We start from the raw sequence: 25,773 nt of genomic DNA, 5'->3' as shown, positions 1-25,773 counted from the left end.
TGCGCGGCCCGGGCAGGGGCGCCGCCCCGGGAGCGCGCGGCCGCCTCGGGAGCGCGCCCGGCCCGAGGATGCGCCAGGCGGGACAACCCCGGTGGCCCGGCCGGGCACAGGTGAGGGCGGCTCGGACCTCTCGAGCCCCCCCGGGCTCCTCGGCTGTCCCGGGGCCGCTGGGCGGCGAGGGGATCGCGGTCCTGCCGGAGGGCGCGGGGCCTGGAGGGGCTGGGAAGGGGCCGGGGGTACCAACTCTGTGTGGGCCGGCGGGGTGAGGTGGGGCCTGTCCCGTCCAGACCCCTGAAGGGGGAAGATCTGGTGAGGCGAGGTGAGGTGAGCCGAGCCGAGCCCTGCCCTGTTCCAGAGGTGAGGTGAGCTCTGTCCCGTCCAGCCCTGTGAGGAGCCTGCACACGAAGAGCCGCAGCCCAAGCCCCGCAGCCCCGGGCAGCACAGAGCATCGTGGACCATGCCAGAGGCATCCCCGGGGCTGCCATGAGCTTTGCATGAAGGCCGGTTTGGTTTCCAGGATTTTCCAGGTGCTGCTGTCTCCGGCACGGTTCTCATTGGCACCTTCGACCTCGGGCGGCACCTGTGGGAAGTGTTGTGCCTGGAACGGGGCCTTCGCTGCAGTACATCCACACCAGGAAGGACACAGTGCTGTGCTGGGCTTGTCTCGAGGTGTGGTGGGAGTGTGGACTTGTGGGTTACCACACAACCCACTGGCACTGAATCAAAAGCACGTTTAGTAAAAAAAGCACGCCACTTTTGACATCAACACGTGAACCATGCCATACAGAGCCTCAAGTATATTTGTGCCAAAGGGCAGAAGTGCTTGCTGGTGTGCTCCTCTGCCATGTGCCTCATCTTTCTTGGAAACCAAATGGAACTTACTAGGATAAGTCAGAGATGTGAAAAGCATTCTCTTTACACAGAGCCAGTGCTACCCTGGCCAGCACCTTTCTGAACGTGGGCTGTTATTCTTTCACTACCTTTGGCCATCTGTAATGGTCCACAACAGTTTCTGGGCCCTGTGATCCTTTACTGTACTATTTTATTTTTGAGACTTCTGCATTTGGAGCTCCCAGACTGCTTCAACATGGGATTGAATGGGATCCTGTAGGAACCATCAGGTTTTTCATTGCACTGGATCACGAACCTCTTGTTGCTATGCGTACCAAAAGAGTCAAAAGCTTCTTTCTATGACCAGGATGCAACTTCAAAATCACTGTGAAATTCAGCAAAAATGAAGGTGCTTTGTGGCCACCAAAAAAAGGAATGGCAGAGCTCTCAAGTGCTTGTCTGGGAAAATTTAAGTCAGAATGATGTTGCAGGATTATTTCATTTCTGTTAAAAAGAGATTGATTTTTTATCTCCTGACATGCGAGATATCTGTTGCAGTCTGGTTTCAGTTGCCCATAAAAGTTAGTTTTGGGTTTTCCAGGGGTGGGTTCTCACTAAAGTGTTCATTCCAGTGTTTGACTACTGGAGAGGCTGATGCACTAGGATTTTAGTTTTTGTAAATAATTTGCTGAGACTTGTTTGAAGGTTTGAGGCTTGGTGAGTTCTAAAGTAAATATGTAGAAATTGTACCTGATTCTAAGCTGGTGCTAGTACCATTTTCAGGCACTTCTTTCTAAGAGCTGTTCCCATGATCTGCCAAAATCAGTTTTCTCTAGTTTTCTGTTCAGTGTTAGATGTGACTTCTGTGCATTCAGTGAGCCTCAGTGGATAGACAAGAGTCTTTTCACTCCCTGTAAATGACAAATGTCTGCACTGTCTTGTGGCAAGGACACTTCACAGCTTAAAAAAGTTTGCTTCAAGGAACCATCTCCTTCAGATTGTTTTGATCCTGCCTTCTCTGAGCTCCATTTGATGTGCTCTTACATGGTGAAAGACGGAGAAAATTTTGGTTTTCTCCAGCCTAAGTTCACTCTTGACGTTATTACCTGTGATATCTCTTCCAAACTGAGGAATCTTTCTTTGCTTAGGTCTTCCTTTTCAGAAGATCTTGGTGCTTTTGATCACCTCTGCAGCACTTCCAGTTCTGCTCCCCTCCTGCTTAGAGGAAAAGCACCAGATGTGCACATAGTGCTCCAGACGATGGTGCTCTGGGGACTTCTGTGGCAGCACAGAAGATGTGCTGTTCATCTGAGATCTCTGCTCCTTCTTCCTACACTATTAATTCCAGCTGCCTCTCCTCAGCAGTGGCCTTTTTCTGAGGGTTTAGGCTATTTGCTCAGGGTGGCCTGGGCTGGAATCCCTCTCCTGCCCGCATTGGAGTGTCTGCAGTGTGTGTGTGAAGACTGCAGTACCCACATGTAGCGCTTGTTAAAAGCTCCCATTACAGGTCTTTCAGCATCTGCTCGGTTCTGCTCATGTTCCAGGTGTTCTGTGATTTGCCCTGTGATTGTCTTTTTGCTGTCCTTCAGCAGCCACATCCATCCTGCTGTGCCTGCCCTGCCAAACCAGGACTTTCCAGTTGGTAAAAGTCTGGTGGGGGAAGAGGAGGCTGCAGGTGGCTCTCAGGGGAGGGCAGAGGAGCTTGTCCTCTGTTCAGAGCCTGGTGGCTGCAGTGTTGGGGGTCTCCAGCCCTATGGGGCCCTTTAACAGTGCAAGCTGTGTCTCTGTACCCAGAGAGCTGGGGCTGCCCTGCTGGAAGTCATTAGTGAGGCTGGGTTGGCTTCTTCTTGCTTTCTGGTGGTACTAGTGGTGAGCTGGTGACCTGAAGTTCTTGTAGCATCAGGAGCTGGTGCATGGTAGCTAATCACTAGATTTTGTAGGTTTGTGCCAATAGCTCCTAGTGATACCAATGTAGATGCATACTGTGTTTTAGGATAAATGAATTTAAGATAATTCCACCTGGCCGAGATTATTTTTAAGAGGCAATTAGATGGAAGACAGGAAAGAGTAACAAACTGAGTGAGTTTTACAGAAATCAGCTTATCAGAAATGAGCTTATCAGGAGTTTCCTGTTGCACATACTGTGGTGTTCTAGAGCATTTTCAGCGAATTCAGCCTTTTCTAAACCGTTGTGGTTTCGTGTAAGTTAGACACCTCTGTGTGATCTGGTGCAAGCAGGCACACACTCACCTGGTCTCTGTTCCACCTCACTTTGTGTCCCTTCAAATGAAGATTATATTCTTTCAGCTGTGAGAATTTTTAATTCTTCCAGACCATAAACTGCTAAACAGATTTGTGGAGACTTTAATAGTTATGCCTGCTGTCCATCCAGTTTCAAGGAGTATTTTTTTTGTTTTTCTGATTTATATAAAGCAAGCCTGGGTAGAAGCCATCCTCCTTGCCAGTATCCCAGCATCCCACCCTTTTATGTAGACTAGTAAATATTTTCAAGATCCTTTTGATCTTTGTCTATGCCTTATTTGAGTGTTCTGCTAAATGTTGGATAAAAAGGAATTTATGCCAATGAACTTTGTTCATCCTTGCAAAAAATGACAGTGACAGTATCACTGGAAATGCTACATCACAGAGAATAAGGAAAAACATACTGAATTAAGTAAATATTTCATAAGCTATTTTATAGCATCTGTAAACATTTGTGCATTTTGCAAGATAAATACTCTCAAGCATTTCTGTTTTCTAGTTTAATGTCTGTACTATAAAAGTACCTAAGAATTCAGTCAGGGTTCAGTTTTATAACACGCACTGGGCAGTGTAGGCACCCCCAGACTAATGAGATGCTGATTGCAAACAAAGCACTTGCACTGGGAGTAGTTTCATTCTGTGCTGCTACTGCCCAGTGCTGTGTCAGGGTTTGCTTTCATGTGTTGTAGCTTAATGTGAGTGTCTTGGGATGGGGAGATGAGTAACACTGTTGCTGAAACAGGCCAAGATTCTTGCTGCTTATAGGTGTCTTTTCCAAAGGTGTTGATCTGGTGCTGGTAGCAGTTCTCTTTTTAGATATGGTCTTTGCTTTTTTATTATGAGCTTCTAACAAAAACTGAATTAGTCATGTTTTTCCCTCAAAAAAAAAATTCAAAAAAGGTCAAGTGGGTGTAGTAAATGAGAATTCAGAAAGGCACAGAACAAAAGCTGGATTGTAGATTTCTGTGGTGTCAGAGATGGAGGACACTTCTGACATCTCTCCTTGAACCTGGTGCTAAAGCAAGTGCTAAAGGCAGTTTGGCCAGTTGTGGACAGCAGCTGTGCTAAGACAGACAGGCAGGTAGGGATCAAAGGAATTGATTTACCAGGAAATATTTGGAAGAACAAAAGGAGTGTGTGACTTGACCAAACGTTTGTGTGTAGGGAATATAATAATTCTGTGCAAACCCTGCATCCCTGGAGATTAAGTGGCATTAGCAGAAGGAGATATTTTTAACTGTTAAGCTTTTAACTACCCACAGTGAACACAGAGGAATTCCCTTTTCCTTTCAAAAAGCAGATTTCTGTGTATTTCAACACTGGCATTCTCTCTCCTTGTAGGCTTCTCCTCCCCAGGCAAAACAAGCTCACTGAATCCAGGCTTTCCCTACAGGACATATTTTCTGTATCTTCTCTAGACTGACTTATCTATTTGCCATAAAATTGTTAAGGTCCAAGTAGTTGTTTTCAGTTTGTGTATTTAATTTGGAAGAAAGATTTATGTGTCCCAAAGCATGTTTATTATTTCCAGCTATTTCAATTGGTCTAATAAAAGATATTACCTCATCTCACAAACCTTTATCTCATTTAGGGACTTACATCATCACAAATGGAGCAGCACTGCTTTTACTGTCGGTGTGACAGACTCTGTGTCCTGTCCTCTTGCTGCTTCCTGTCACTCCCAGTTTGTGCTTCTCTGTGTCTGGTTTGTCCTGCATTCTTTTGTGTGTTTCTCTGCCCATGTGCTGAGTTTTGAAGCTGAGGAGGTGACTCTGTCAAGCTGCTTTCTTACCATTCTTCTGCAATAGGTCAGTCAGACTTGTCCCTTAGTACTGCATCTTTATAGATTGCGCCTTCTGGAAGTTTTGGTTTTTGTCATTAGGATGTTTGAGAATGTTGAAAGCCATACAAGGGACAGAAGGTGGCATTCAGGATAGGTGTGTTTGATATCACAATGTGCCTTTTCCTGATAATGCCTTTTACCTTTTCACATTTTAGAAACTGTGGATGGAACACCAAGCTGAGGAGCCAGACGTTTTATTGAAGGCCTGTGTGTAGACCCTGATGCTTGAATGAAGAATGAAAATGCTCCCTGGAGTGGGTGTGTTTGGAACTGGTAGTGCTGCCCGGGTCCTGGTACCCTTGCTGAGGGCAGAAGGCTTCTCCATTGAAGCTCTTTGGGGGAAAACTGAAGAGGAGGCCAAGCAGCTGGCAGAGGAAATGAACATCTCCTTCTACACGAGTCGGACTGACGATGTCTTGCTGCATCAGGACGTAGATTTGGTTTGCATCAACATCCCTCCACCGCTAACTCGGCAAATTGCTGTGAAGGCTCTAGGTACCTTTTTGTCCTTGCAGTTGGACCAAAAATCCGTAGCTTGTTGGCAGATTGAAATTTGAAGCTGCTACCCAGCACAATTCTGGTTACACCAATGGGCAAATGAAGTGCTGAAAGTTTTGTGTGGCATTTGTGAGAAAGGTTATCTGGGGTTATAATTGCTTATAGCTCTGCTTGAAGCAACTGGGCTAAAATATCTTGTTCAGTTCAGACTGAAGTTATGGTAGGGAGTTTGTAATAAAAATAAGCTATATTAGAGATAGTAATGAGAGTGTAAATGGCTTTATGCCCATTAAAAAAAACCCAGAGCAACAGAAAATAAAAACCAAAACAACTTAAATTGTTTAATTCACTTTAGGTTTTCCTATACTAGGAAACTGAGATTTGTCTGGAAGGGGAGGGTTGGTCAGCTCTTTGTTTTCACCACAAGTAAAATCAAGCTTGGAAGTTGAAAGCCTTTGAAAAATATTTGTATACACTCAGTAGAATCTTGTGAATTTGAAATACTGTTTTAGCTGTGACCCTGGCCACTACCTGGACCATCTTGGCACATCCATGTCCATAGCAGGCTGATACGGTCCCAGGTGGAGGAATCCTTCTACCTGACTCAGGAGGGCAGATGTTGGGGACAGCAGAAGGAATCCAGCTAGATGAGAAAGAAGGGATGACACCTCAGACTGGTTGGGCAGGGAGATGGGAGCCAACTGCCCAGGCATCCTGACATTTCTTAATTCCCCAGTGTGTGACTTTGTAGTGTTAATGTCCTCTCCTCTAGTGCAGCGTGGGTGTCAGTTTGCGTGTAATTCTGTAAATAACAAGGGTGATATTTTTACTGTGTTTACAGGAGATACATGAGTTAATTTTAGGACAGGTAATCTCAGACCATGTGAGCCAGGGTGGTTTGTTGTGCCTCTTTTCTCTACAGTAATTTCTTTTGGAAGTAAACAAGTCCCTGCACAAACATTTGTAATGCCACTTAGAAATGCAGAGAGAGATTTCAGGCTTTTTTTTTCCTTTTCTTTTTTACATTGTTAGATTTGTTTGTTTACCTTGTTAGAGTACTGTCCTTTGAATTTTAAGGTATTCTGATTTTTAAATATTTGAGCTGTAAGCTAGAAATTATCTCCTCAACTATGCTAAAAGCTCTTTAAAGCACTTGTTAGCTAATATGCATTTCACTAGGTGTTGTGGCTCTTGATGATCAAGTGGGCTAAAAAGGAGAGGATGGAACTTTCTCTGCTGATTTATCAACTAAAAGGCAACAGGATTCCTTCATTGAAGTCTGGCTACCCATAGGATGGCATTATCCAGAGGAGGAAGGGAGGCAAAGCTGGTGCAGAAATGCAGAGTTTGTACATATGCTTGAATGGAAGTTGAGGTGGAAGGCTGAAAGAGCCAGGGAGATGGATGGATGTAGCAGGAGAGGGTAACAATCACTTCCCCTGTCCTGAGATGTTCTGATCTGCAAACTGATGCAGACATCCCAGACCCAGTGTGATGCTGACCTTGCCTTTCAGCTTTCCAGGTTCATTGCAGGTATTTGCAGGTCTGCTGCCCAGTATAGTGTGACTTATTTAAAGCCAGTGTTGGGTGGCTTCCTGTGCCAGAATGTTCTGAAGGAACACAGAACCAGGACAGGGCCAAAGATGGGAACATTTTCTTTGGAAGTTAAGATAGATGGTTATAATCAGAGGATTATTGGCTGTGAATTGTTTATAACAGATTGGTGTTTTGTTGCCAAGAGACTGGGCTCTAGGAAATGTCAGAAGTGGTGCAATAATAATGGTCTTATGTGTTGTGTTGGGCTTGGTTTGTTTGTTTTGAAGTGGTGACACTTTAATCACTTATTTTTTTTCATTTTTCTACTTTTTTTAAAAACTTATGCTTCCACTTTTGTTCCTGGTGAAGAGGAGAAAAAACCCCAGTTTTTCTAGGTGGTGCAGTTTCCTTGCCTAAGTTTCTTGCTGACAGGCATCCATGAACAAGCCTGGGGACAAAGCAGTGACACTGGTTTGAGTTCATGAACCAGACACAACAGACCAAAGCCCAGGGGATAGTTCATATTAAAATCAGTGTAATCTTATGGTTTATCTCCACAACAGGCAAAGCAATAAGCTGTCTTTAAATCTGTGCTTCTTTTGATCTCGGAGGAACTAAATAAATTTCACCAAATATCTGTGTTGTGGTTCATGTCCACAGTTAAATGCACCCATCCAGGCTCTCATGTCTCCTGGCTGATGAGGGCCTCGACTGAAAATTTTGCAGCTGTGGTTTAGGAAAACAATATGGTACAAAGTTCAGGTTATTCATTACCAAAACAATAGTAACAATCCCAGGGATGTAAGCTACACTGCCTTGAAAAACAAAAGGCATTAAGTTGGTAGCCATCTCTGACTTGGCCCTTGTCCTTGCTTCATGGCCATCTCTGTGAGCTTGGGGACAGCTGGAGGGATGTTCCACTGAAGGCAACAGCAGGATTATCCCAGAGCTGTTATGTGTTCCCAGGTCTCTGTCCTGGCACTCGGCAGTGCACGGTGGGCTGTGCCAAGCTGTCAGTGTGCTGCACTGGCTGCCATGCCAAAAAAAGGCATCAGCCAGTTTTAGCTCCTCCGGTGGCTCAGCCTGGGCTGCCACAAGAGGCAGAGCACTGGGTGAGGGTGAGGCTGGTCAGCAGAGCAAGGACAGCCCGGTGTGAGGAGCTGCCTAGCATGACAGGCCTGTGCCCAGGCTCTGCTGTCTCTGCTCTGAGTGCCCTCTGCAGGGACCCAGGGCTGGGCAGGCAGGGCAGCAGCACCAGCAGAGCACTGGCTGCAGAGCTGTACCCAGGCTGTACATGGAGCCAGGTTGGGTTTTCTGTGAGATTTGAGGATGTGGATCTGCTCGGGATGCTGTGAGCATCCTTTTGCTTTCTCCGGTGGTGCTTTGCTGTAACCCACCCGGAGACAAGTGCCATTTAAACAAGGCAGATAAACTAGACTGAAGCAGCTTCAGATGCTTGTCCAGGTGCTTCAGCTAGCCCTGAAAAATACTGAAGTGAGTGTTGTGCCTTGCCTTGGCAGCAGAACTGGGGACAAGGAGTCAGAAATGGTCCCTGAAATGGGGGGTTAACCAGTGCACAGCCAGGGTGTCCACTGGGAGTTTGACCTGACCCTTTGTTCATTAAAGCTGCTGTAGACTCATATCAATATAGGGGATTTCTCACTTGTAGGCTTCTCATTTTCTGACAGGATTTCACTTGTGTCTATTAGAAGCAGAGGTTCTGAGTCTCCTGTAGCTGTCCCCTGGCTGAGCAGTGTCACAGGAGCGCACTGGCCCCTGGCTCGCTCGGAGGGTTTCTGCAGGGCTGGCTGGCTGCAGCCGGGAGGGGGAGCACGGGGAGCGGCACCCGCAGAGGGATCCGCCTTCCCCTCCCGTGCCACAGACCGACTGAGGTGCCTGTGCTGGTACCTTTTCACTGGAAGTCAGTTAAAAGCTGTTCTGAGCAGGGAGCACAGTCTGCTCCTGGCTAAAGAGGAGCTTTCAGAGAGGTACCCACCATCGTGTGCAGTGATTCATGCAATTCTTGGGCAGAAACTGCAGTGTGCCATGACTGACCTTCAGGTCTGGCATCCCCAGTTAGTGTCTGTAATAACCATGTTAGGAATAATATGGTTTTTACACTGAAAAATGTTTAGATAAGTATTTGATCAGAACAGATGTAAACCAGGAAAAAACAGTAAAAGTAAAGCCCTGCCATGAGAAGGGAAATACCAGTAAAGCATCAAATATAAGAATTGGTTAAGACTTGTACTGTCATGCTCTTTTGTTTTACTTCATTTTTTGCTTTAAAGTTAGGGGAAGAAAGAGGATTATTGGCTTCCCTCATTGATTAAGGCTGAGCATGATGTAAAGTGCATCAGTAGCAGTAACAGTGCAGTGGGTCAGCTTGGGGGTGCAGCTCTTTTCTGTGTAACTCAGTCACCTTTTGTCTGATTGTACAGGCTGTATGTGCAGACCAAAATGATTTGCTTTCTAATTAGAGAGGGTTGTTTTAAAACAGTCCACTTACCAAAGCATTATTTCTAATTCTCGTGTTCTGTACACAGAACCTGTATGTATGTCTTTTATATATAAGTAAATGGTATGTCCCATTTATATTAATTAATTAAAAAAAATAAAATTGTATAGTGATGGTGAAACACAAAGTGAAAATCAAATCTTCCCTTCCTCCACCTTTTCCCTGCAGGGTACATGGCTTTTTTTTCTCCTCTGATTATACAGGTATTCAAATAATTTCTTTACTACAGCACTCATATTGTGTCTTGTTTTGATGCCATGTGATGCCATTTGGACATTTATCTTTCATGATGTAAAAATCCTCTCTTTATTTGGAGCTTCCCTCTGGGAGAGTTTTTCAGCTCTGCAACTGGAGCATCTTGGAAACACTATTGAGTCTTGCTGCACTTGGCATTCCTACTTCAGTTCCCAGACCTTTACCTTAGAAATTGCAGCAGGAAAGCCCAACTCTTAAAAACACCACTTCCCGACAACCTTTGGGGCATCTGAGCATGTTTAGCTCATGTGTGCTAAATATTGTATTTTTTTTTTCATTTGTGCTGCAGGAATAGGGAAGAACGTGCTGTGTGAGAAAGCTGCTACCTCTGTGGATGCCTTCAGGATGGTCACAGCTGCCAGGTATTACCCCAAGCTGATGAGCATCGTTGGCAACGTTCTGCGTTTCCTGCCCGCCTTTGTGAAGATGAAGCAGTTGATAGAGGAGCACTACGTGGGCAACGTCATCATCTGCGACGTGCGAGTCTACGGGGGGAGCCTGCTCAGCCACAAGTACAACTGGATCTGTGACGAGCTCATGGGAGGGGGTGGGCTGCACACCATGGGCACCTACATCATCGACCTCCTGACTCACCTCACCAGCAGGAGAGCAGAGAAGGTCCACGGTTTGCTCAAGACTTTTGTGAAGCAGAACACGGCCATCAGCGGGATCCGCCACGTCACCAGCGATGACTTCTGCGTTTTCCAGATGCTGATGAGCGACGGCGTCTGTTGCACTGTGACTCTCAACTTCAACATGCCCGGGTCGTTCATCCATGAGGTCATGATCGTGGGGTCTGCCGGGCGCCTCGTAGCTCGTGGGACAGACTTGTACGGGCAGAAGAACACTGCGCTCCAGGAAGAGCTACTGTTTACAGACTCTCTGCCTGTCAACAAGGGCCTTTTGGATAAGGGCTTTAAGGACATCCCGCTGCTTTACCTGAAAGGAATGGTGTACATGGTGCAAGCCCTGCGGCAGTCTTTCCAAGACCAGGAAGACCGTCGGACATGGGATCATAAACCTGTGTCTATGGCAGCCTCTTTTGAAGATGGTCTCTACATGCAGAGTGTGGTAGAGGCCATCAAGAAATCGAGTAGGTCAGGTGAGTGGGAGACTGTGGAGGTGATGACTGAGGAACCAGATGCCAACCAAAACCTCTGTGAGGCACTTCAAAGAAATAACTTATGAACATTCCTACCTTGGAAAATAGGACAATTAACACTTCTGGCTGTAATGTAAAAAAAATCCAGTTTTTAAGATATGTAGATTCTTATTTAATAGCCTGAGTTTCTTGGTTTTTTTAAACATGTAAAATATGTTCTGATAGGAACGGTTCTGGTTTAAATTGTTTAAAGAGTTTTAAATGTTTCTGTTTTTTGCAAACATTTAAATTTTGTCTTGGAGACTGGTAGGAAAACTTGAATTGCCCTTTGCACTTGCAGTAGCTGAAGTGAATTGTGGGATCTCTGCCATTGCATGGCTTGGAAATGGGACACAACCCCTGTTGCACAGGTTGCTGATTTAACCATGAGAGCACGTAGAGCAAGATCAGGGAGTATCTGTTGTTCAGATGCCATTTTCTTCTCTCTTGGGGACTGATTTATGTTTTAATCCTCAGTTTGTAAAATTTTAGAAAAGAGTTTAGTGATGTAACCGGTCTCTAAACTCCTACGGGACAAAAAGTAGAAGGAATGGATTAAAGTTACTAACATAAGGATCAGCCTTTTGGCTTCCTGTATGTGGTAAATGTCTTTCAAATTCATTCAAACTGATGTTTTATTTAAATTATACTATAATTCTCTGTTGATGGTGTCTTGGCAGGAAAATCTTCAGGAAGTCTGTGATGCATTGAGCTATTCTTCCATATCTGTGGATATTATTCCTTCTACTCAAGAGGCTGCCTGCATCCAGCAGCTGTTTTTCCATAAGCTCTGTGCTTATGTCAGTTGTGTTTACTGCCTGGCAGCACCGGTGCTGTGCCTGTGGGGCCACGTTCTCATTTCTGTGACTGTTAATAAATAAATGCCTCCCAGGGTCACGGGATTGCCACAGTGTTGTGGGTAACAAAGTTGTGCAGCATGAACCTTTCAGGGACCTGAAAGTGGAAGGAAGGAGGTATTTCCTACCTCTTGCAGCTCTCTTAATGTGCTGGCTGGGTAACTGTCACACTACACACATCCTGATAGCTGAGGGAACAGGGACTGAACTGCCGTGGGTAAATGTGTTCTTGATCTCAGACACTGGCTGTTAATCCTCTGTCCAGCCCATCTTCACACTCTCCTGCAGCTGGTGTCCAGTGGAGACATTTGTTGGCAGATGATGGAGTGAGAGTTCATTCCTTTTGTGAAATGTTTCTCTCTGAGGCAGGTATGTGAAAAGGATAGTATAATTTTACTACATTTGTTTTGTGTACTTGAAAGCTTTTTTTTTTAAAATGTATTTCCCACTAAATTGTAACCCTGTGTATTTATGTATATTAACATGCACGCTGCTGTTACATAAGCTGGACCTTCCTGAAAAATATCATGTTTTCTACAGAAATAAAAAAATTGTGTTTGTTGAGGAAATTCTCTATGCAGCTGTGTGCTTGTATTTGATTTGGTCAAGCTGAAACCATCCTAATAAAAGTGAGCAGGAGCCTCAGAGCTGGGACTCAGCATCTAGTGAGTCCTTCCTTACTTATTGTAGAGGTTGCCAGAAGACACCAAGTAAGAAGCAAATCCCTGTATGGGATGATGGGACCACTTTCTTTGCTTGGTGTGTAAATTAGGTATTTAGCTTTGGATATTTACTTTCCAGGCTGACAGAAACAAGTCTATTGCTGTGCTGTTTTAAAGGGTTTTTAAATGGCTGCTCTTATGTTCTGTGCAATCTCATCTCTACTGTAAGCTGTGTGAAGGAACTGCATGGTTAGAGTGGATATTAGGAAAGGGTTCTTCTCCCAAAGCGTTTGGGGACTGGAATAGTCTCCCCAGGGAAGTGGTCACGGCCCCAAGCTTGCCAGAGTTCAAGGAGAATTTGGGCAATGGGAGGCACAGGGTGGGATTCTTGGGGTTCTCTGGTGCAGGGCCAGGATTACACTCAATGATCCTGCCATAGGTGTGAGCATCTAATGTCTGTGGAGTCTGTATGCTGTATAAAACGGATAACGTGTCCTGAGCTCACCTGGCAGTCTCATTCCTTCATTCAGATAGAAGACCCCTGACTGTTTTCATGCCAGCTTGGGGTCTGGTTTGAAGCTGTCCTGCTGGAACTGAGAACCTTCCTTTGTGCTTTTGTCACTAAGTTTGTATTGGGCAGAAAAAAAATCTAAAGTCCAGCTCCTTCTCTAGGAGAAGAAAGCACAAAACATCTCCAGATGATCCCAGTGAAGCAAGGAGGGTGCCGAGACTCCCGGGTGAGAAACAGACATGACCGCAGAGTTGTGCGGAGAGGTGGAAGGGGTCTGTGGATTCCCCCGTGCGATCGCTGCGTGTTTCGTGCAGATGTTGTGCATCAGGGCCCGGGGCCGGCCGGGGGATCAGCGTCCCCCGTGTGCTGCGGCTGCCGGGCACAAGCGGCGGGGCCTCGGGAGCGGCGCCGGGGGCGCTCGGGGCCGGGCCCGCCCATCCCGGCGGAAGCGCCGGTTGCCGGGGAGCGGCGGGGCCGGGCCGGGGCCTCGGCTGCCGGCGGGCGGGCCCAGCCCAGCCCGGCCCGGCCGGGAGCGCTTCTCCGCGGCCTCCCTCGGTGAGTCCTCTCGGGGCTCGGGAGCGGCGCAGGCCGGGGACGACGGGGAGACGGGCCGGGAAGCTTCGGGCCCGGGGGAGGCTGCGGGCCCCGGCGAGCCCCGGGCGAAGGGAGCCAGGCAGGGCCCGCAGGGGTGTCCCGTCACCCGGCGGTGTCCCCGGTGTCACCCAGAGCGCGGTGCCGGCTCTCGGCACCGGGCTCGTCCTTGCAGCCGAGGGGAATCCCACGCGTTGAGGTGGGGCCTCGGTCGTCATCTGTCCTTGTCCTCCGGAGTGAGGAGTGGGCTGCAGCTCTGTAACAGCCGCATCAGCCTCTGCCCGCTCCCGGTGCTGAGCCCTCGTTCAGCTCCTGCCCCAGCTGCTGCAGGAAATTCGTCTGACTCCCTGGGCAGGCTGTCCAAGCTGGCTTTATTCCTAAAGAGCTGTTGGTAGACACCAGCTTTGCAGAAATGCAAATGCCATTATCACACCTGGCTGTACCTGTCCCTCTGTTTTCAGAGAGACAAAAGGAAAAATGGGTCTTTGAGACCGGCAGATGGGGAATAGCTGGTGAGACCTGGGGAAACCTGTGTGGAGAATAGCGTTAAAAAGGAGAATATTAATCTTTCCCATAGTAGTCAGCAAGGAGAAGGCTTAGGCAGGGACAAAAACCACAGCAAGTTCACAGCACATTGACCTCTGGTCTCGACTTCCAGTTCTTCAGGAGGAATAGTCCCAGATCCATTGGTGGTGTTTTGGTGCAGCCCTCAGGCATGGAAGTTATCCTGATGTGACTTTCCATTTCAGCTAACACTGTTGAGGAAGGAATCAAACATGCAAGACCAGCTGCACAGAGATTAGCCCTTTGATTTGCTGCAGATGACTTGCTCTGCTTATCACAGCTTATCACAACCGTGGGATGTTTTTCCCATGCTTTTTGCAGAGATTGGCTCATGAAGGCAAGAAGCTGGGCTGGCATCAGCTCTGTGTGTGGTAGCAGCTTCCTGGCCAGGGACCCAGGCACAGTGAAAATGTCATCTGTGAAGAAGAGGGAATGCTTCAAAGTCAGATGCCGAGGGTTCAAGGCTGTGAAATGCACCTGCCTGAGGCTTGTCTGTTCCCATGGTTTGCAGTTACCTTAACTATGATGCCAAAAACAAGCCACAAAAGGAAGCTGTGGTTCTTACAGGCTCTGAAAGGGCTCTGTTTACCAGGGGGATAAGTAGCATTTTTACCACTTGGTCAGCTGCAGCAAAGGGCACAGAGTCGAGTTAATGGTTATTAAACTTGCAGACACTGGGAGAGAGAGAACTGGAGCCTGCATTGCTTGGTTCCTGGGCCAGCATAAAGCCATGGTTCTGGTGGGGAAGGGAGCAGCACACTGGGCTGAATGAGCAGTGTTGAAGTTGTTGGGTTACTGCAGCAACTGCTCTGTGTCTCCTGTAGCTGTGCAGGGTGGCTGGGAGCTGTGACTCTTCCCTAGGGAGTCCACAGGCTGGTGGAGGGGAGAGAGGAGTGGCACACTGCTATCTGTTTCCCTGGATTTATTCAGCTTGGTTCTGCAGAGTGTGCCTGCATCTCACAGCCTGTGAATAATGGTGTGTGTCTGGTGGCAGCAGGTACTGAGTTGTTGATGTTTAGATTTCTGATGTGGTGGTAAAGGAGATGCTTTTCTGGGTGCAGGCAGCGGTCAGGTCACTGCCCAAGAGGGCTGACCCTGTTCTCTCATCCCTCTCCTCTGTGTTCATAGTATGTGTTCTTGCTGTGTTTCCCTGGTGCTTGCATCCCCCTGTGGATGTAAAAGTCATGTTCCTTTTGGACAAAAGGTTACATGGGCAGCAGACAAGCCCAGTGAAAGAAGTGACTTGTTTGATGCAGGGGCAGTGAGTGCTGTTGGCTCAGCACAGGACTGTTGGACAGCAGAGGTCATACAGTCCCTCTTGGCAGGAGTGAGCCATGAGGCTCTTCCACTCGTGTCCCCCAAATAGGCCCATGGTCAGCAGGAGCAGAGCAGCAGCTCGGGAAGTCTGTGCCAGTGGTTGGTAACTGAGGCTTGGCAGCTGCTTCCCAGGGCTGGGACCCTGCTGCTGGGGGCTTGTGTCCCTCCTAGGTCCCTGCATAGGCAAGATGCTCTCTATTGTAATGAGGTTGTCTGATCTTGCAAGATCCCAAGCCAGAGGTGGTGTGACTTGTAAATCAGGGAGTGGGTGTCATTTGCAAATTCCCTGCAGCAGGGCAGGGTGCAGTTGGGATGTGAAGGTATAAAATGAGCCTTCCATCCCCCACCTCCCATCAACTTGCCTTTCCTCCTTCAGTCCCCCGCAATAATTGTCTGCTCTCTTACAGGTCTTGATTTCAGCCTGTCATTTTGCGTGTAAATCACTGGGTTGGGACTCGAGTTCAGATCAAGATCAGATGTGCATTTCAAAGCCAGTAGCTGTTCTGGAGTGATCTCATGGTGAATGTTCACTTTTTTTTTTTTTTTTTCCCCCCTCTAGAATAAGAGAGGCTGTTCTGGCTTAGTTGGATCCATTATTGAGGGGATTAAATAATACCAAGCCAGCATCCTTTTATCTCTGGCTAAAAGTCTGTCCCTGCTTCTCAGAAACAGCTTTTCCAGAGCAGCTGGGTACAGGATGCACATGCATACTGGTGTGCAGCAGTGAACACTGCTTGCATTGCCTCTGCTGTTGTGTCCAGGAGATGGATAACAGCATTTTGCTAATGGGTCTCATGTCAACAGGGGTGATTTAGCAAGGAAGACTGCAGTGCATTAGTTGCTATGACTCAGACTCACTCAGCCTTGCACTGATCATTTATTGGTTTATAAATTAAACTGCAGATGCTGCGTCCTGTCAGTGCTGGTATGCCAAGGATCCTGAAAGGGGTTCTTCCCATTGAGTTGTCTCAGAAATGTTTAAATTACTGCCTCAGGAGTCAGGGAGTACGGGTTGTAGCCCCAGCTCTTACAGCAGTGACTCCAGCCAAGCTGCCCTGGCGCCTCTCAAAATTGTGGTGTGACTCTGATGAGGCACTTGTGGTATCTGCTGAGAGCTCAGCAGCAGTCTGTGCCTGCTGGTGTGGCATCCTGCATGCTCATGTTCTGAGCGGGTTTATTGTAGGTATAAAACTGCTGTCCAGGAGGTCTTGGTGAACAGTGCAGGGAAGTTGGTGCTGACTGCTCCTGTCCCTTCCTGGTGGAAGGGTCTGTGCTTCTGTTATGGAGAGAAGAGAAGCAACAGGGACCCGTGTGGACCAGGGCAGGGACTTGTGGATCTGTTCTGCTTTGAAAAGTAACTCTGTTCTTCCCAAGACCTGAGAAACCATCTGGGCTCTTCCCCAGAAATCCAGACTCTGCCCTACATGGTCCTGGAGTGAAATGCTTTGTCTTTTTGTAAAATGTTTGTCTTTCTGGGGGTCAGCCCCAGCCTGCTGAGGGGTGGTGACAGCACAGGTGTGTTCTCAGGGAGGATATGGCCATGGAGGGCAGGAGCTTCAGCTTCCTCTGGACTAATTGTGCTTTAACCACAGGAGCCATTTAGGGGGAGCTCAGGGTACAGGATAATTCAAATCTCAAGCTAAAATCTGTCAGATGATGGCCAGCTACCTCATGTTTCCTGTTCACTCCTTCTGTGTCTGCATTAGATGCTTCCATATGGGAGAACAAAGCCAGGAAGGATTTTTGTACCAAAGGTACCAATAAATATTACAGTAACTGTGGACATTTTCAGCACTGGTAAAAACACTGATTAGACCCAGAGAAGAGATTGTGCTGTTGGACCCCTTGTTTCACCTGCATGAGGTCCAGTTTGGAGTTGTTGCTACCTGCAGGACATCTCTGGATGGTGAGGTGTCAAACAAAAGTCATTAATTCCCCTATACATATGTGTGTATATATCTATATCTCTATATATCTATAATGTGACTTTTCAGTGGCTCAGTCAGCCCTGTTCATTTCTGTTCTCAGTGGTGGTTGGCTTCTGTGGCAGAGGCAGAGCAACTTGTGGCAGGATGTGTGAAGGACCATCCAGGATTTCTGGACCCATTCCTCCAGACCCAACACTCTTTCCAGAATATTACAAACGCCCCCTCTCAGGTGAGTTCTTGATGCTTGTTACAGGTTTTGGGGTTTGTGCTTTGGCATGGCACAGCTTGATGTCCTTATCCCTTGGTGTCCTCGACAGTCTCTATTCATATTGATGAAGGTGCTTCTGATGCTGATCCTAAAGTGGTACAGCTGGTTGAAAGATGGGAAAGCGTAAGACAGAGGTGAAGGGGGGGTCTTCACATTGTTTGTGAGCTGTGGGTGCAGAAAACTGAGGTAAGATCATTTCCTGACAAGGTTCTCCTTTTTCTTTCTCTGCAGCTCGAGGGAGGCTGGAAGGAAATGCTCAGAAGCTGTATTTAACCTCTGGCCCCCTGGACCCAGTTCCCAACCCCTACCCTGCTTTGGGCAGTGCCTGCCAGGCCCAGCCAGCCCCTCGCATTCGCCCCAGTGGGAAGGACTTCCTGGAGAAGGGACAGAAAGGGACACTCAGCCTCTTACTGCAGCTCCAAGGGCTCTGCCTTGACAAGGGGATGCCAGTTAAGAGTAAGTACAGCCAAATCACTGCTGGCCTCAGCTGCCTTTGGGGCCAGGGATGAAGCACTGGGGATTTGGGGTGGATTCCCAGGATCTGCTGCCTGGGGAGAACTTGAGCTTCACAGGACTGGTCACCCCACCTGCAGCTTTTGGCCTGGCAGTGCAATCACCTGTGCTGCAGCCAGTGATGTTTTGGCTCCAGTCTCAGGTTTAGAATGGAAAGAGGGACTTGAAAAAAGGTGCAAAAATTTGGACTTCTTTATAGTCAAACTTCTGTATGAATCAAACAAAACCTTGATGTTTTGAGGAACACGGCAATCTCCTAATTGGTGAAGCCAGGCAGGATCTTGGAAGAGTGTCTGTATGTGGATGTGAGAGCATCTCTGCAAAAGATGTTCCCTTCTCCAGGGCAGGACCAGGTGACCAGGGCAGGTCACCCAGAATACATTCAGAGGTCCAGGAAGGAGATAAGGTTGAGCCCTGTGTGTCATTTTAATGTACTTCATGTGCTGGCATTGCCTTGGGCTGGTGCCAGTGTGGTAGATGCTACAACTGCTGTGCCCAAGCAGGAAGGGAACAGATGAACACCTGGTTATGTCAGCCGAGATATTCCCTGTCTTGGAGAGCCCAAGGAAGGATAATTTTTGATTCCAAAACAAAACAATCCCTAATCCCTAATCTTGGTTGTGTCCACTTGAACGTGGGACAATGGCTGACCATGAAACCAGGAACAGTGCAAGTTCAAGGCTCTGCAGCCCTCTGTACTTCAGAAACACCATGTGAGCTGGACTGGGAATTGACCTTGCACTTGAGAGGATGCTGGCATGGCTTGTCTGGCATAGTCCATACTGGGACAAGGGGAGAACAAGGGAGTCTGTGAACACTAGCAGTGTGCACAGGCCTGGTCTGGTGCTCATCTGGGCACGGTGGGATCCTCTGGCAGAAGGCTCAGCCTGGGAGTGTGCATCTAACAGGGGCAGGATGCAGAGATGGTCTAGTCTGCAAGGGAGGGAAGAACTTGCTGGTTCTGTGGGCTGTTGGACCAGCTTTGGAAGGGATCTGTGGCTCTGGTGCCAGCACTCTGAGAGCCTCTATCCTGTGGCAGTGTCTGGGAGGTGAAGGTGTGTCTCCCCTTGCTGAGCAGGGAAAGAGGCCAAGGACTACGAGAAGGAGAACGTGAGGCGGATAAAGGAGATTCAGAGGAAGTGCAAAGAGAAGGAGCGAGCCCAAGAGCACAGCCAGCCCAAGCCTGTGAAAGCTCTGTGGAAATCCCAGAAATACGAGAATGTGGAGTCAAAGGTGAAGGCCAAGCTGCAGGTTGGTGTCTGTGGAGGAGCTCTTGATCTCTCCAGATTTGGGGTATGGCTCAGCCATGAAGGATGGGGGGATGATGGAGACAGGGGAGTCCTGGAGCCCACAGGATCTGGAGGCACCTCAGTGCTGAAGCACAGTGGGCAGATGTGGCCCAGATGTGGGGCTGTGAGTGAGAGCATGTGGTTTGGATCCAGAGATTGATTGCTGCAATAATCCCTGTCCTGCTTCTCCCTCACAGCCATATTTTCTACCAAGAGATGCTCCCATCTGGCTTTTCAGCTTCCCTGTGTTTGGGGCAGCGCTTCTCTGGGGTTTGTGCCAAAAGGCTGTGGCGTTTTACCCCGTGGATCGTGGTTCTCAGAGGTAGATCTGCAGGCTGCACTGAGCCCCAGTTCAACTATTCCCACCCTGTGGATGCACAGTGGGCAGGGTGTTCCACACATTCTTCCCCAAGTGGTTGTCCTGGTGAATAACCACTGCTCAGGGGGGTCACACAGACATCTCCAGGCAGTCAGGGTGGAGGCCTCATAGGTCAGCACAGCCTGTGAGGGTGCTGAGTTGGAGCCTTTAAGTTCCTCCTCATCTCTGCATTGCTTTCCCTTTCTGTGGCCAGCTTTTGGTGCTAAAATGACATGTATTGATAACAACTGCAAAAATTTGGCAGGATGATTTCCCAAGCCGGTGGTTCCAACTGCTGTGTCCCTTCCTGGTGTGTCACCAACCCTTTTGATATCTGTGACCCTTCCACACATGGGAGCAAACCCACGGGTGCTTCAAGAACACAAGCCTACGCTCTTGTTTGACAAATCCTCTGGATCAGAGGAAGATTGAGCTCATTTCTTCCTTTGTTTTGGGGAAAGGGGGTGGTCTCTGCGCAGGCAGTTTCTGCGTGGTGCGTTACTTGTGCTCTGTGTATTCCTCCAGAGAGGCCCTGGCACTGACTCATGATGCTTTAACTGTTGCTGTGGCCCTCCTAGAGCTGAGGTAGTTCCTGTGAAGAATCTCCATCTTCTGTGGAGCTGCTACTGCTGCTGAGAGTTTCAGTTGATTCTGATGGATCTTGATGACTAATGCAGAGCTTTTTCTCTGTCATCTGTCCCTGAGGCTGTTAACTGTAGCAGTTGTCTTGGAAAGGGTTCTGGCAGTCCCAGTGCTCCACAGGGGGAGATGGGGCAAGCTGTGCTCTGTGCTCCTGAGGTCACAGATTCAATCAACTTTGAGCCAACTGTGTTGGGTAAAGGCAATTCTCATTAACTTACCAGAGAGACCCAGATCTCCTTTTGAAACAAGACTGATCATCTTCTGAGCAAGAACAGTCTGGGCAGTGATGAGGGCGTCCCATACCCTGCTCCTCACACCAAACCCACCAGTGTGGCTGCCCAATCCCATCAGTCTGCAGCTCTGCCCAGCTGAATGGGCCAGGCAAGAAGGAATCTTCCCCAGGGAGCTGCAGTTCAGCTGAGACCTTGGGTATTTGTAGAGATCTGGGGTGGCCCTGTGCAATTCCCATCACTCCCCAGGGCAGAGCAGTGCCCCAGCTGCATTTTTCATTAGGTCACCCACTTGCCACACTGTAAACTTTCAGTTTTCAGGATTTGTTTGACTGTCTGAGATAGTCCCAGACCACCTGCTAGACATCAAGTACTATCACTCTGTGCCTCAGCCTTTGAAGATGCTCCTCAGGTACAGAGTGACTCCTTCACTCTCTGCTCCTTTTTCTTTCTAGAGTGATATAACCACAGATTTGAGGTGCTGAGCAGAGCAGCACTTGAGAACAGCACCTCAGCAAGCAGCTGCATCCCTACCTGCTTGATCCAAATGTGTTTCTGCAGAAAATTTAGTGATTCATTCAGTGGCCAGGTTGTTGCTGTTTGTTTGCCTTTGCTGGCTGACTACAGATCCCCGAGATCTTCTGCTGGGCCATGGCAGAAAGCCTGTGCTGTCGTGTGCCTGCTGGAAACCTGTGGCTGAGCTCATGGTTCACCACCCAAACTCGGTTTAGAGGATTTTTCTTTGCTCCAGCCTCCCTCCACTGGTGGATCTTTTCTTGCCTTTCCCAGGAGACCTCCCCACCTCCAAACCCCGAGGCTGTGAATTTCCTGAGGGCATATTCTCGCTGTGGCTCTGGGATCAAGCCATGCAGACCACTGTCCCCAAGGCCTGTCAGAGCAAAAGCAGGAGCAGACACAGAGACTCCAGAGGCACAGGGTGCTGAAACCAAGGTGAGTTACACTGATCCATTGCTCCTGCTTTGAACTCTTCATGTCTTCTTCTAAAGCGTTGGGTCAGATGTGCTGCATGATCAGGGAGATCTGTAAATGCTGTTCCTGGCTGAAGGGAAGGAACAGAGTCTTGGTCACTGGGCTGGTGAAATGGATATTCAGGGGCTGTTAATTCTAGCTTCATCCCCACTCATAGTTAGGGACATCATGAAGTTCCCTGTGAAAATTCCACCTCTTCATGCCAGCAAATCTGCTCTTCCAAGGGCTTTGCAGGAGGTCTTGGGGATTTGGAGGCTGTTCCCACTGTAATCAAAGGAACTGTGGCTTCTGGATGTTAGATAAAAGTTTGGGAAATGGGTGTACATTTTAGTAAGGAGAGTTAAATCAGCATTGGTAGTTAAACCTTGCAAGTAGTCTGTTTGGGAGGTCCTAAACAGCCCCATGACTCATGTCCTTTTCCCTTGGCAAGTGTGAGATTGTCAGTTTGTTGGTTCCTAAATGCCATGAATGACTTAATTAAACAGGACATGATCTACAAAGGAGAAATACCAGGGAAATCTTAAATGCAAACACAGCCACCTTCTCCATTGTTTCATCCAGCAGAAGAGCTGTGGTGGAGGTGCTGTCTCTGGGGAAGTGCCCCAAGGATTAGCAAAGTTCCTGCTCTGCCAGGGTTTCTGTTGCATTTCTTGGCCTGATGAGCACCCAACCTGTTTTTCCTCTGCCCTCAAAATTCACCAGTAAGAATCATGGGGACTATTGTCAAGCCTGTTTTTTTCTGTCCTTCTGGCTTTTAAGGTATGTGGTCATCTTGGGGACCTTACAGAGGCCAGGTTTAGGCTTGGCTTTTGGTGCCTGCCTTCCCAAACCATGGCCATAGCTCCTGCCTGTGTGTGGCTGCACTCTGAGATGGGCTGTGCTGAGGGTCTGTCTGTCCTGCTGTCACACAATTCAGTATCTTGTGTGGTGCATTTTTTCCCTTGCATGGGCAGCTGGCTGTGTGCACGTGCCCAGCCTGCCCCTGATGCCTCTCTCTCTCTTCCAGGTGCAGGTGGAGGGCAGGAGCATTGACTTCATCAGGCACAACGCCTGCAGTGCCAAGCGGGCCCCTCTGCGCCGCTCCCAGTCCCTGCAGGCGCTGGCCGAGCTGCTGGAGCAGAGGCAGCGGGAGCAGGAGGAATACAACACCAAGCAAAAGGGCCACGTCCCCCAGTAGTATGTGTGCTCCTCTCTGCTCCATGAGACTGCAACAGCCTTGGTTGCACTCCCCAGCTTCTGCCTGGAGAGATGGGCTGGGCACAGAGGCGCACTCACAATGTGCAGCAGTGCCATTTTCTGTCACCTGGGGACAACACTGTCCCTCCTGCTTTCTTGACCTAACCAGCATCCCGTGCCCAGTGTAACAGGGTTCAGAGGGAGTTTTGTCTCCTCCTCCCTTGCTTGCTGTTGTACAATGATGTTGATGTGGGGAAGCTCTGTGTGCCTTGAGAAATGTGCTGCTGTCCCTCTAAGTTTTGTTCCATGTGATGTGGCTTTGGCATGAAAAAGTCCGGTTTTGGAGAGGCAGAGAGTTTGCTCTGTCTCACAAGTATTCATCCTGCCTTGGGCCTGGCATCCAGGGAACGTCCAGCTAGGGCTGTACATTTTGGGGCTCTGCATGGAAAACAGACCCTGTCCTAGGACTGACTGTGGTGCCAGTCCTTTGGCTGTGCTGTCTTCTGCAAGCATCCCTGGCTGTGAGCTGCTCTGTCCAGCTTCTGCCACTGACCCACAGATGGTTTGGTGAGGACTCAGTGAGCCAGAAACGAGGAGCAGCAGCCCTTGTCTCCAAGGAGCCTGTGTCACATGCATCTGAGTGCATCTCTCCCAGCAGCCCCTTGTGGAGCACATTTGCTGGCCCACGTGTGTGATTTAAACGCGGTGTATCCCCCACCATGAGGGTGTGTGCCAGCACGTGGGTCCCTGGGGCCCTCAGCCAGTGACACAGAACCTGGTGGGGTTTGAAGGGCACATTCCTGGCCTCTGCCTGTGCCCCTGGGCCACTCCTGCCAGATGTGCTGACACCTGCTCTCCTTTGCCTCCAGCCTGCTGGAGAGGAAGGAGCTGTGGCGCAAGCAGATGGAGGAGCGGCTGCGAAACCTGCCAGACCCCGACACGCCGCCTGGTCACACCATGATGCCCGAGAGCCAGCGGCTGGAGACCCTCGGCAATCTGAAGCAGAGTAAGAGGAAAAGAAACAGGGATTGCAGCTCAGAAAAACAGACAATCCTAGACAGGATAAGGGAGAAGAGACACAGGGACACAGATTGCTGCCACTTGGAGAGCTGCCTGGATTAAGGCATATGTAGGCAGGATGTGAACTGTGTGCATGGAAAGAGCAATCAATGTCCTGCAGGTTACAGGACTGGCTCTCTGCAGCAGACTTGTCCAGTGGACCTGATGTTAGGATTGCTATTGCTCCTAAAATCTTAGAAAGATTTTGGTTGAAAGGCACCTTCAGAGGTCTCTAGTCTGATCCTTGGTTCTCAGAGCTGGAGCAGGTCCCTCAGATCCTTATCCAGCTGAGCTTTAAGTAGAAGGATTCTAGGCCCTTGTTCTAGTTCTGCCATTGTGTTCATGGTCATAGCACCAGGAAAAGGATGGGTTTCTTTGCTCTTCAACTTACACAACTTCTTTTTTTCTCTTTTTACAGGCCAGGAGCAGCTGACAAAGGACCTGGTTCTGCTGCCCATGCGTGGAGACAGCCTCAAGATGCAGAAGAGGCGGGTAGAGCTCGAGAGGAAGCTCTCCCAGATAGACGAGGCAATCAGAATTTTCTCAAGGCCAAAAGTCTTCATCAAGTTGGACTCCTGAGCTGGTGGGCCCAGGTGTGCTGTGCTGCTCTGTCTGAACATCCTCTGTTGCTGGGCAGGAATGGACATCACTTTTTGGGAGGGAAGGAGAGGAAGCCAAGTTCCAGACCCTGGGCCCATGCAGGTGCCGATAAGTGTCCAATATGCAGCTGGCATCTCCTGCTCACCTTTCAGTGCTGTATCTTGTCCACAGGAAAGGGAGGGAGATGCCCTAAAAAAGGCCCTGCTCAGTGGTCTGGAGAACAATTGTCTCCTTCTTGGCTTCTCACAGATCAGCTCTCTGCTCTGGATTTGTGGCATCACCTCTTACTTTCCCTTTTTTTCCTACTTCTAGAAACTGGTAGGAGGTCTCGTGTGCTGCTGCCTGTGGTATTCCTTGCCATTCTCTTTCTCCTGAGCTGGACCATGGTCATGGCTCATCCTGGGTACCTGAGGGCTCAGGGGACAGCTTGGGGACAAGAAACAGGCACAGAGCTTCAGTGTTTTCTGCCCAGAGAAGGGCTGGGCTGTCAGGAGGGTCCAGTCAGATGTCTGGAGGAGCCTTTGTTGTCTGTGTGGCAGAAGATACTCCAATAAATCATCATTTCCATCTTGCAGTGTGTGTGCAGCTCCCAGTGGGCCCAGCAGGGCCTGAGGAATGGTGTGGGCAGCAGAGACCATCAGCACTGGCACAATGCAGACAGGGTGAATTGTGGGTTTCACAGGGCTGGGTGCTGGAGCATGGTGGTGGGACATGGACTGGAGAATGTGCAAAATCCTGCTGGATTTCCATCCACAGGCTGGCAGGACAGGGCTGGGAAGGTGCCACGTAAGTGAGCTCACTGCCTTACCTTCAGATGCCATGCAGGAACCTGTGCAGACCTTTGCAGGGATCTTGCTGAATGAAGCAAAGAAAATTTTAAGCTGTAAGAGATGGCTGGAGGACTTGGTGCATCTCCTGCTCAGCAGAGGCATGGTGCCACAGCTTGGAGCCATATCCAGCTGAATTAGGAGAATCTCCAAGGATGGGATTGCCCCCATCACCTTGCTGAGGCTGTCTCCAGACAGTGCTGGCCTCAGGAGGAACATTTTTTCCCCTGAAATCCCATCAAGTTTTCCCTTCTTGCAGCTTGTGCTGTTGTTCTGTCTCCTTTTGCTACACAGGGTGTGCACAGATCCCCCAAGCAGCTGCCTTTTTGCTCCATCCTGGGCAGAATTTTGTGGTGGGGATATTGTGGCGTATTCCAGCCATGCCTGTGCCACCTGGCACACTGCAGTGCCCTGGGATGTCAGGGCCAACGCCACTGCCAAGGGCTGGGGAATATTTTGGCACTTGAGGGCTGGAGGAGGTGAGATGCCAACTGGAAAATCACCCCA

General features: G+C 48.9%; 2 protein-coding genes and 1 long non-coding RNA gene across 14 annotated transcripts; 2 read left to right on the top strand and 1 right to left on the bottom strand.

Moving 5' to 3' along the window:
• Positions 1 to 5: 5 nt before the first annotated feature.
• GFOD2 (Gfo/Idh/MocA-like oxidoreductase domain containing 2) lies at positions 6 to 12,310 on the top strand. Of its 4 annotated transcripts, none has more exons than XM_086847506.1 (3): positions 6 to 110; positions 5,092 to 5,431; positions 10,033 to 12,310. In XM_086847506.1, exons 2-3 carry the CDS (start codon positions 5,173 to 5,175, stop codon positions 10,929 to 10,931), a joined length of 1,158 nt encoding a protein of 385 aa, XP_086703632.1. In that variant the 5' UTR covers positions 6 to 110; positions 5,092 to 5,172; the 3' UTR covers positions 10,932 to 12,310. The 4 variants fall into 4 exon arrangements, with proteins under 4 accessions (XP_086703632.1, XP_023790354.1, XP_023790353.1 ...); XM_023934586.2 differs by lacking the exon at positions 6 to 110 and adding an exon at positions 356 to 1,240; XM_023934585.2 differs by lacking the exon at positions 6 to 110 and adding an exon at positions 4,699 to 4,859.
• LOC147650879 (uncharacterized) lies at positions 9,212 to 13,379 on the bottom strand. Its single transcript, XR_015275349.1, has 2 exons — positions 12,909 to 13,379; positions 9,212 to 12,101 (listed from the first exon to the last, which is right to left on the bottom strand). It is a non-coding gene; the product is annotated as an uncharacterized LOC147650879 (long non-coding RNA).
• Positions 13,355 to 25,013, top strand: ENKD1 (enkurin domain containing 1). 9 transcript variants are annotated; one of them, XM_086847499.1, is made up of 11 exons: positions 13,355 to 13,469; positions 15,794 to 15,905; positions 17,179 to 17,297; positions 17,415 to 17,543; positions 17,814 to 18,038; positions 19,174 to 19,346; positions 21,404 to 21,565; positions 22,611 to 22,780; positions 23,650 to 23,786; positions 24,258 to 24,432; positions 24,752 to 25,013. In XM_086847499.1, the coding sequence occupies exons 4-10, from the start codon at positions 17,459 to 17,461 to the stop codon at positions 24,416 to 24,418; spliced, it is 1,113 nt and encodes a 370-aa protein (XP_086703625.1). In that variant the 5' UTR covers positions 13,355 to 13,469; positions 15,794 to 15,905; positions 17,179 to 17,297; positions 17,415 to 17,458; the 3' UTR covers positions 24,419 to 24,432; positions 24,752 to 25,013. The 9 variants fall into 9 exon arrangements, with proteins under 9 accessions (XP_086703625.1, XP_086703624.1, XP_086703623.1 ...); XM_086847498.1 differs by having other exon boundaries at positions 17,093 to 17,297; XM_086847497.1 differs by lacking the exon at positions 17,179 to 17,297.
• The last annotated feature ends 760 nt before the right edge of the window (positions 25,014 to 25,773 follow it).

The sequence above is a fragment of the Cyanistes caeruleus genome, chromosome 12, assembly GCF_971803275.1.
Source record: "Cyanistes caeruleus chromosome 12, bCyaCae1.hap1.1, whole genome shotgun sequence".
NCBI classification, from domain to species: Eukaryota; Metazoa; Chordata; class Aves; order Passeriformes; family Paridae; genus Cyanistes; species Cyanistes caeruleus.
Note: the sequence above shows the minus strand (reverse complement) of the source record. Positions and strands in the feature narration are given on the sequence as shown.

Excerpts from the sequence above, each read along its gene's own strand:
- GFOD2 (XM_086847506.1), top strand. The coding sequence starts at position 5,173 with ATGAAAATGCTCCCTGGAGTGGGTGTGTTTGGAACTGGTAGTGCTGCC. Across the intron at positions 5,432-10,032 it reads AATTGCTGTGAAGGCTCTAG|GAATAGGGAAGAACGTGCTG; the intron begins GTACCTTTTTGT and ends TTTGTGCTGCAG.
- ENKD1 (XM_086847494.1), top strand. The coding sequence starts at position 17,459 with ATGTGTGAAGGACCATCCAGGATTTCTGGACCCATTCCTCCAGACCCA. Across the intron at positions 18,039-19,173 it reads CAAGGGGATGCCAGTTAAGA|GGAAAGAGGCCAAGGACTAC; the intron begins GTAAGTACAGCC and ends CTTGCTGAGCAG. Across the intron at positions 23,787-24,257 it reads CCTCGGCAATCTGAAGCAGA|GCCAGGAGCAGCTGACAAAG; the intron begins GTAAGAGGAAAA and ends CTCTTTTTACAG.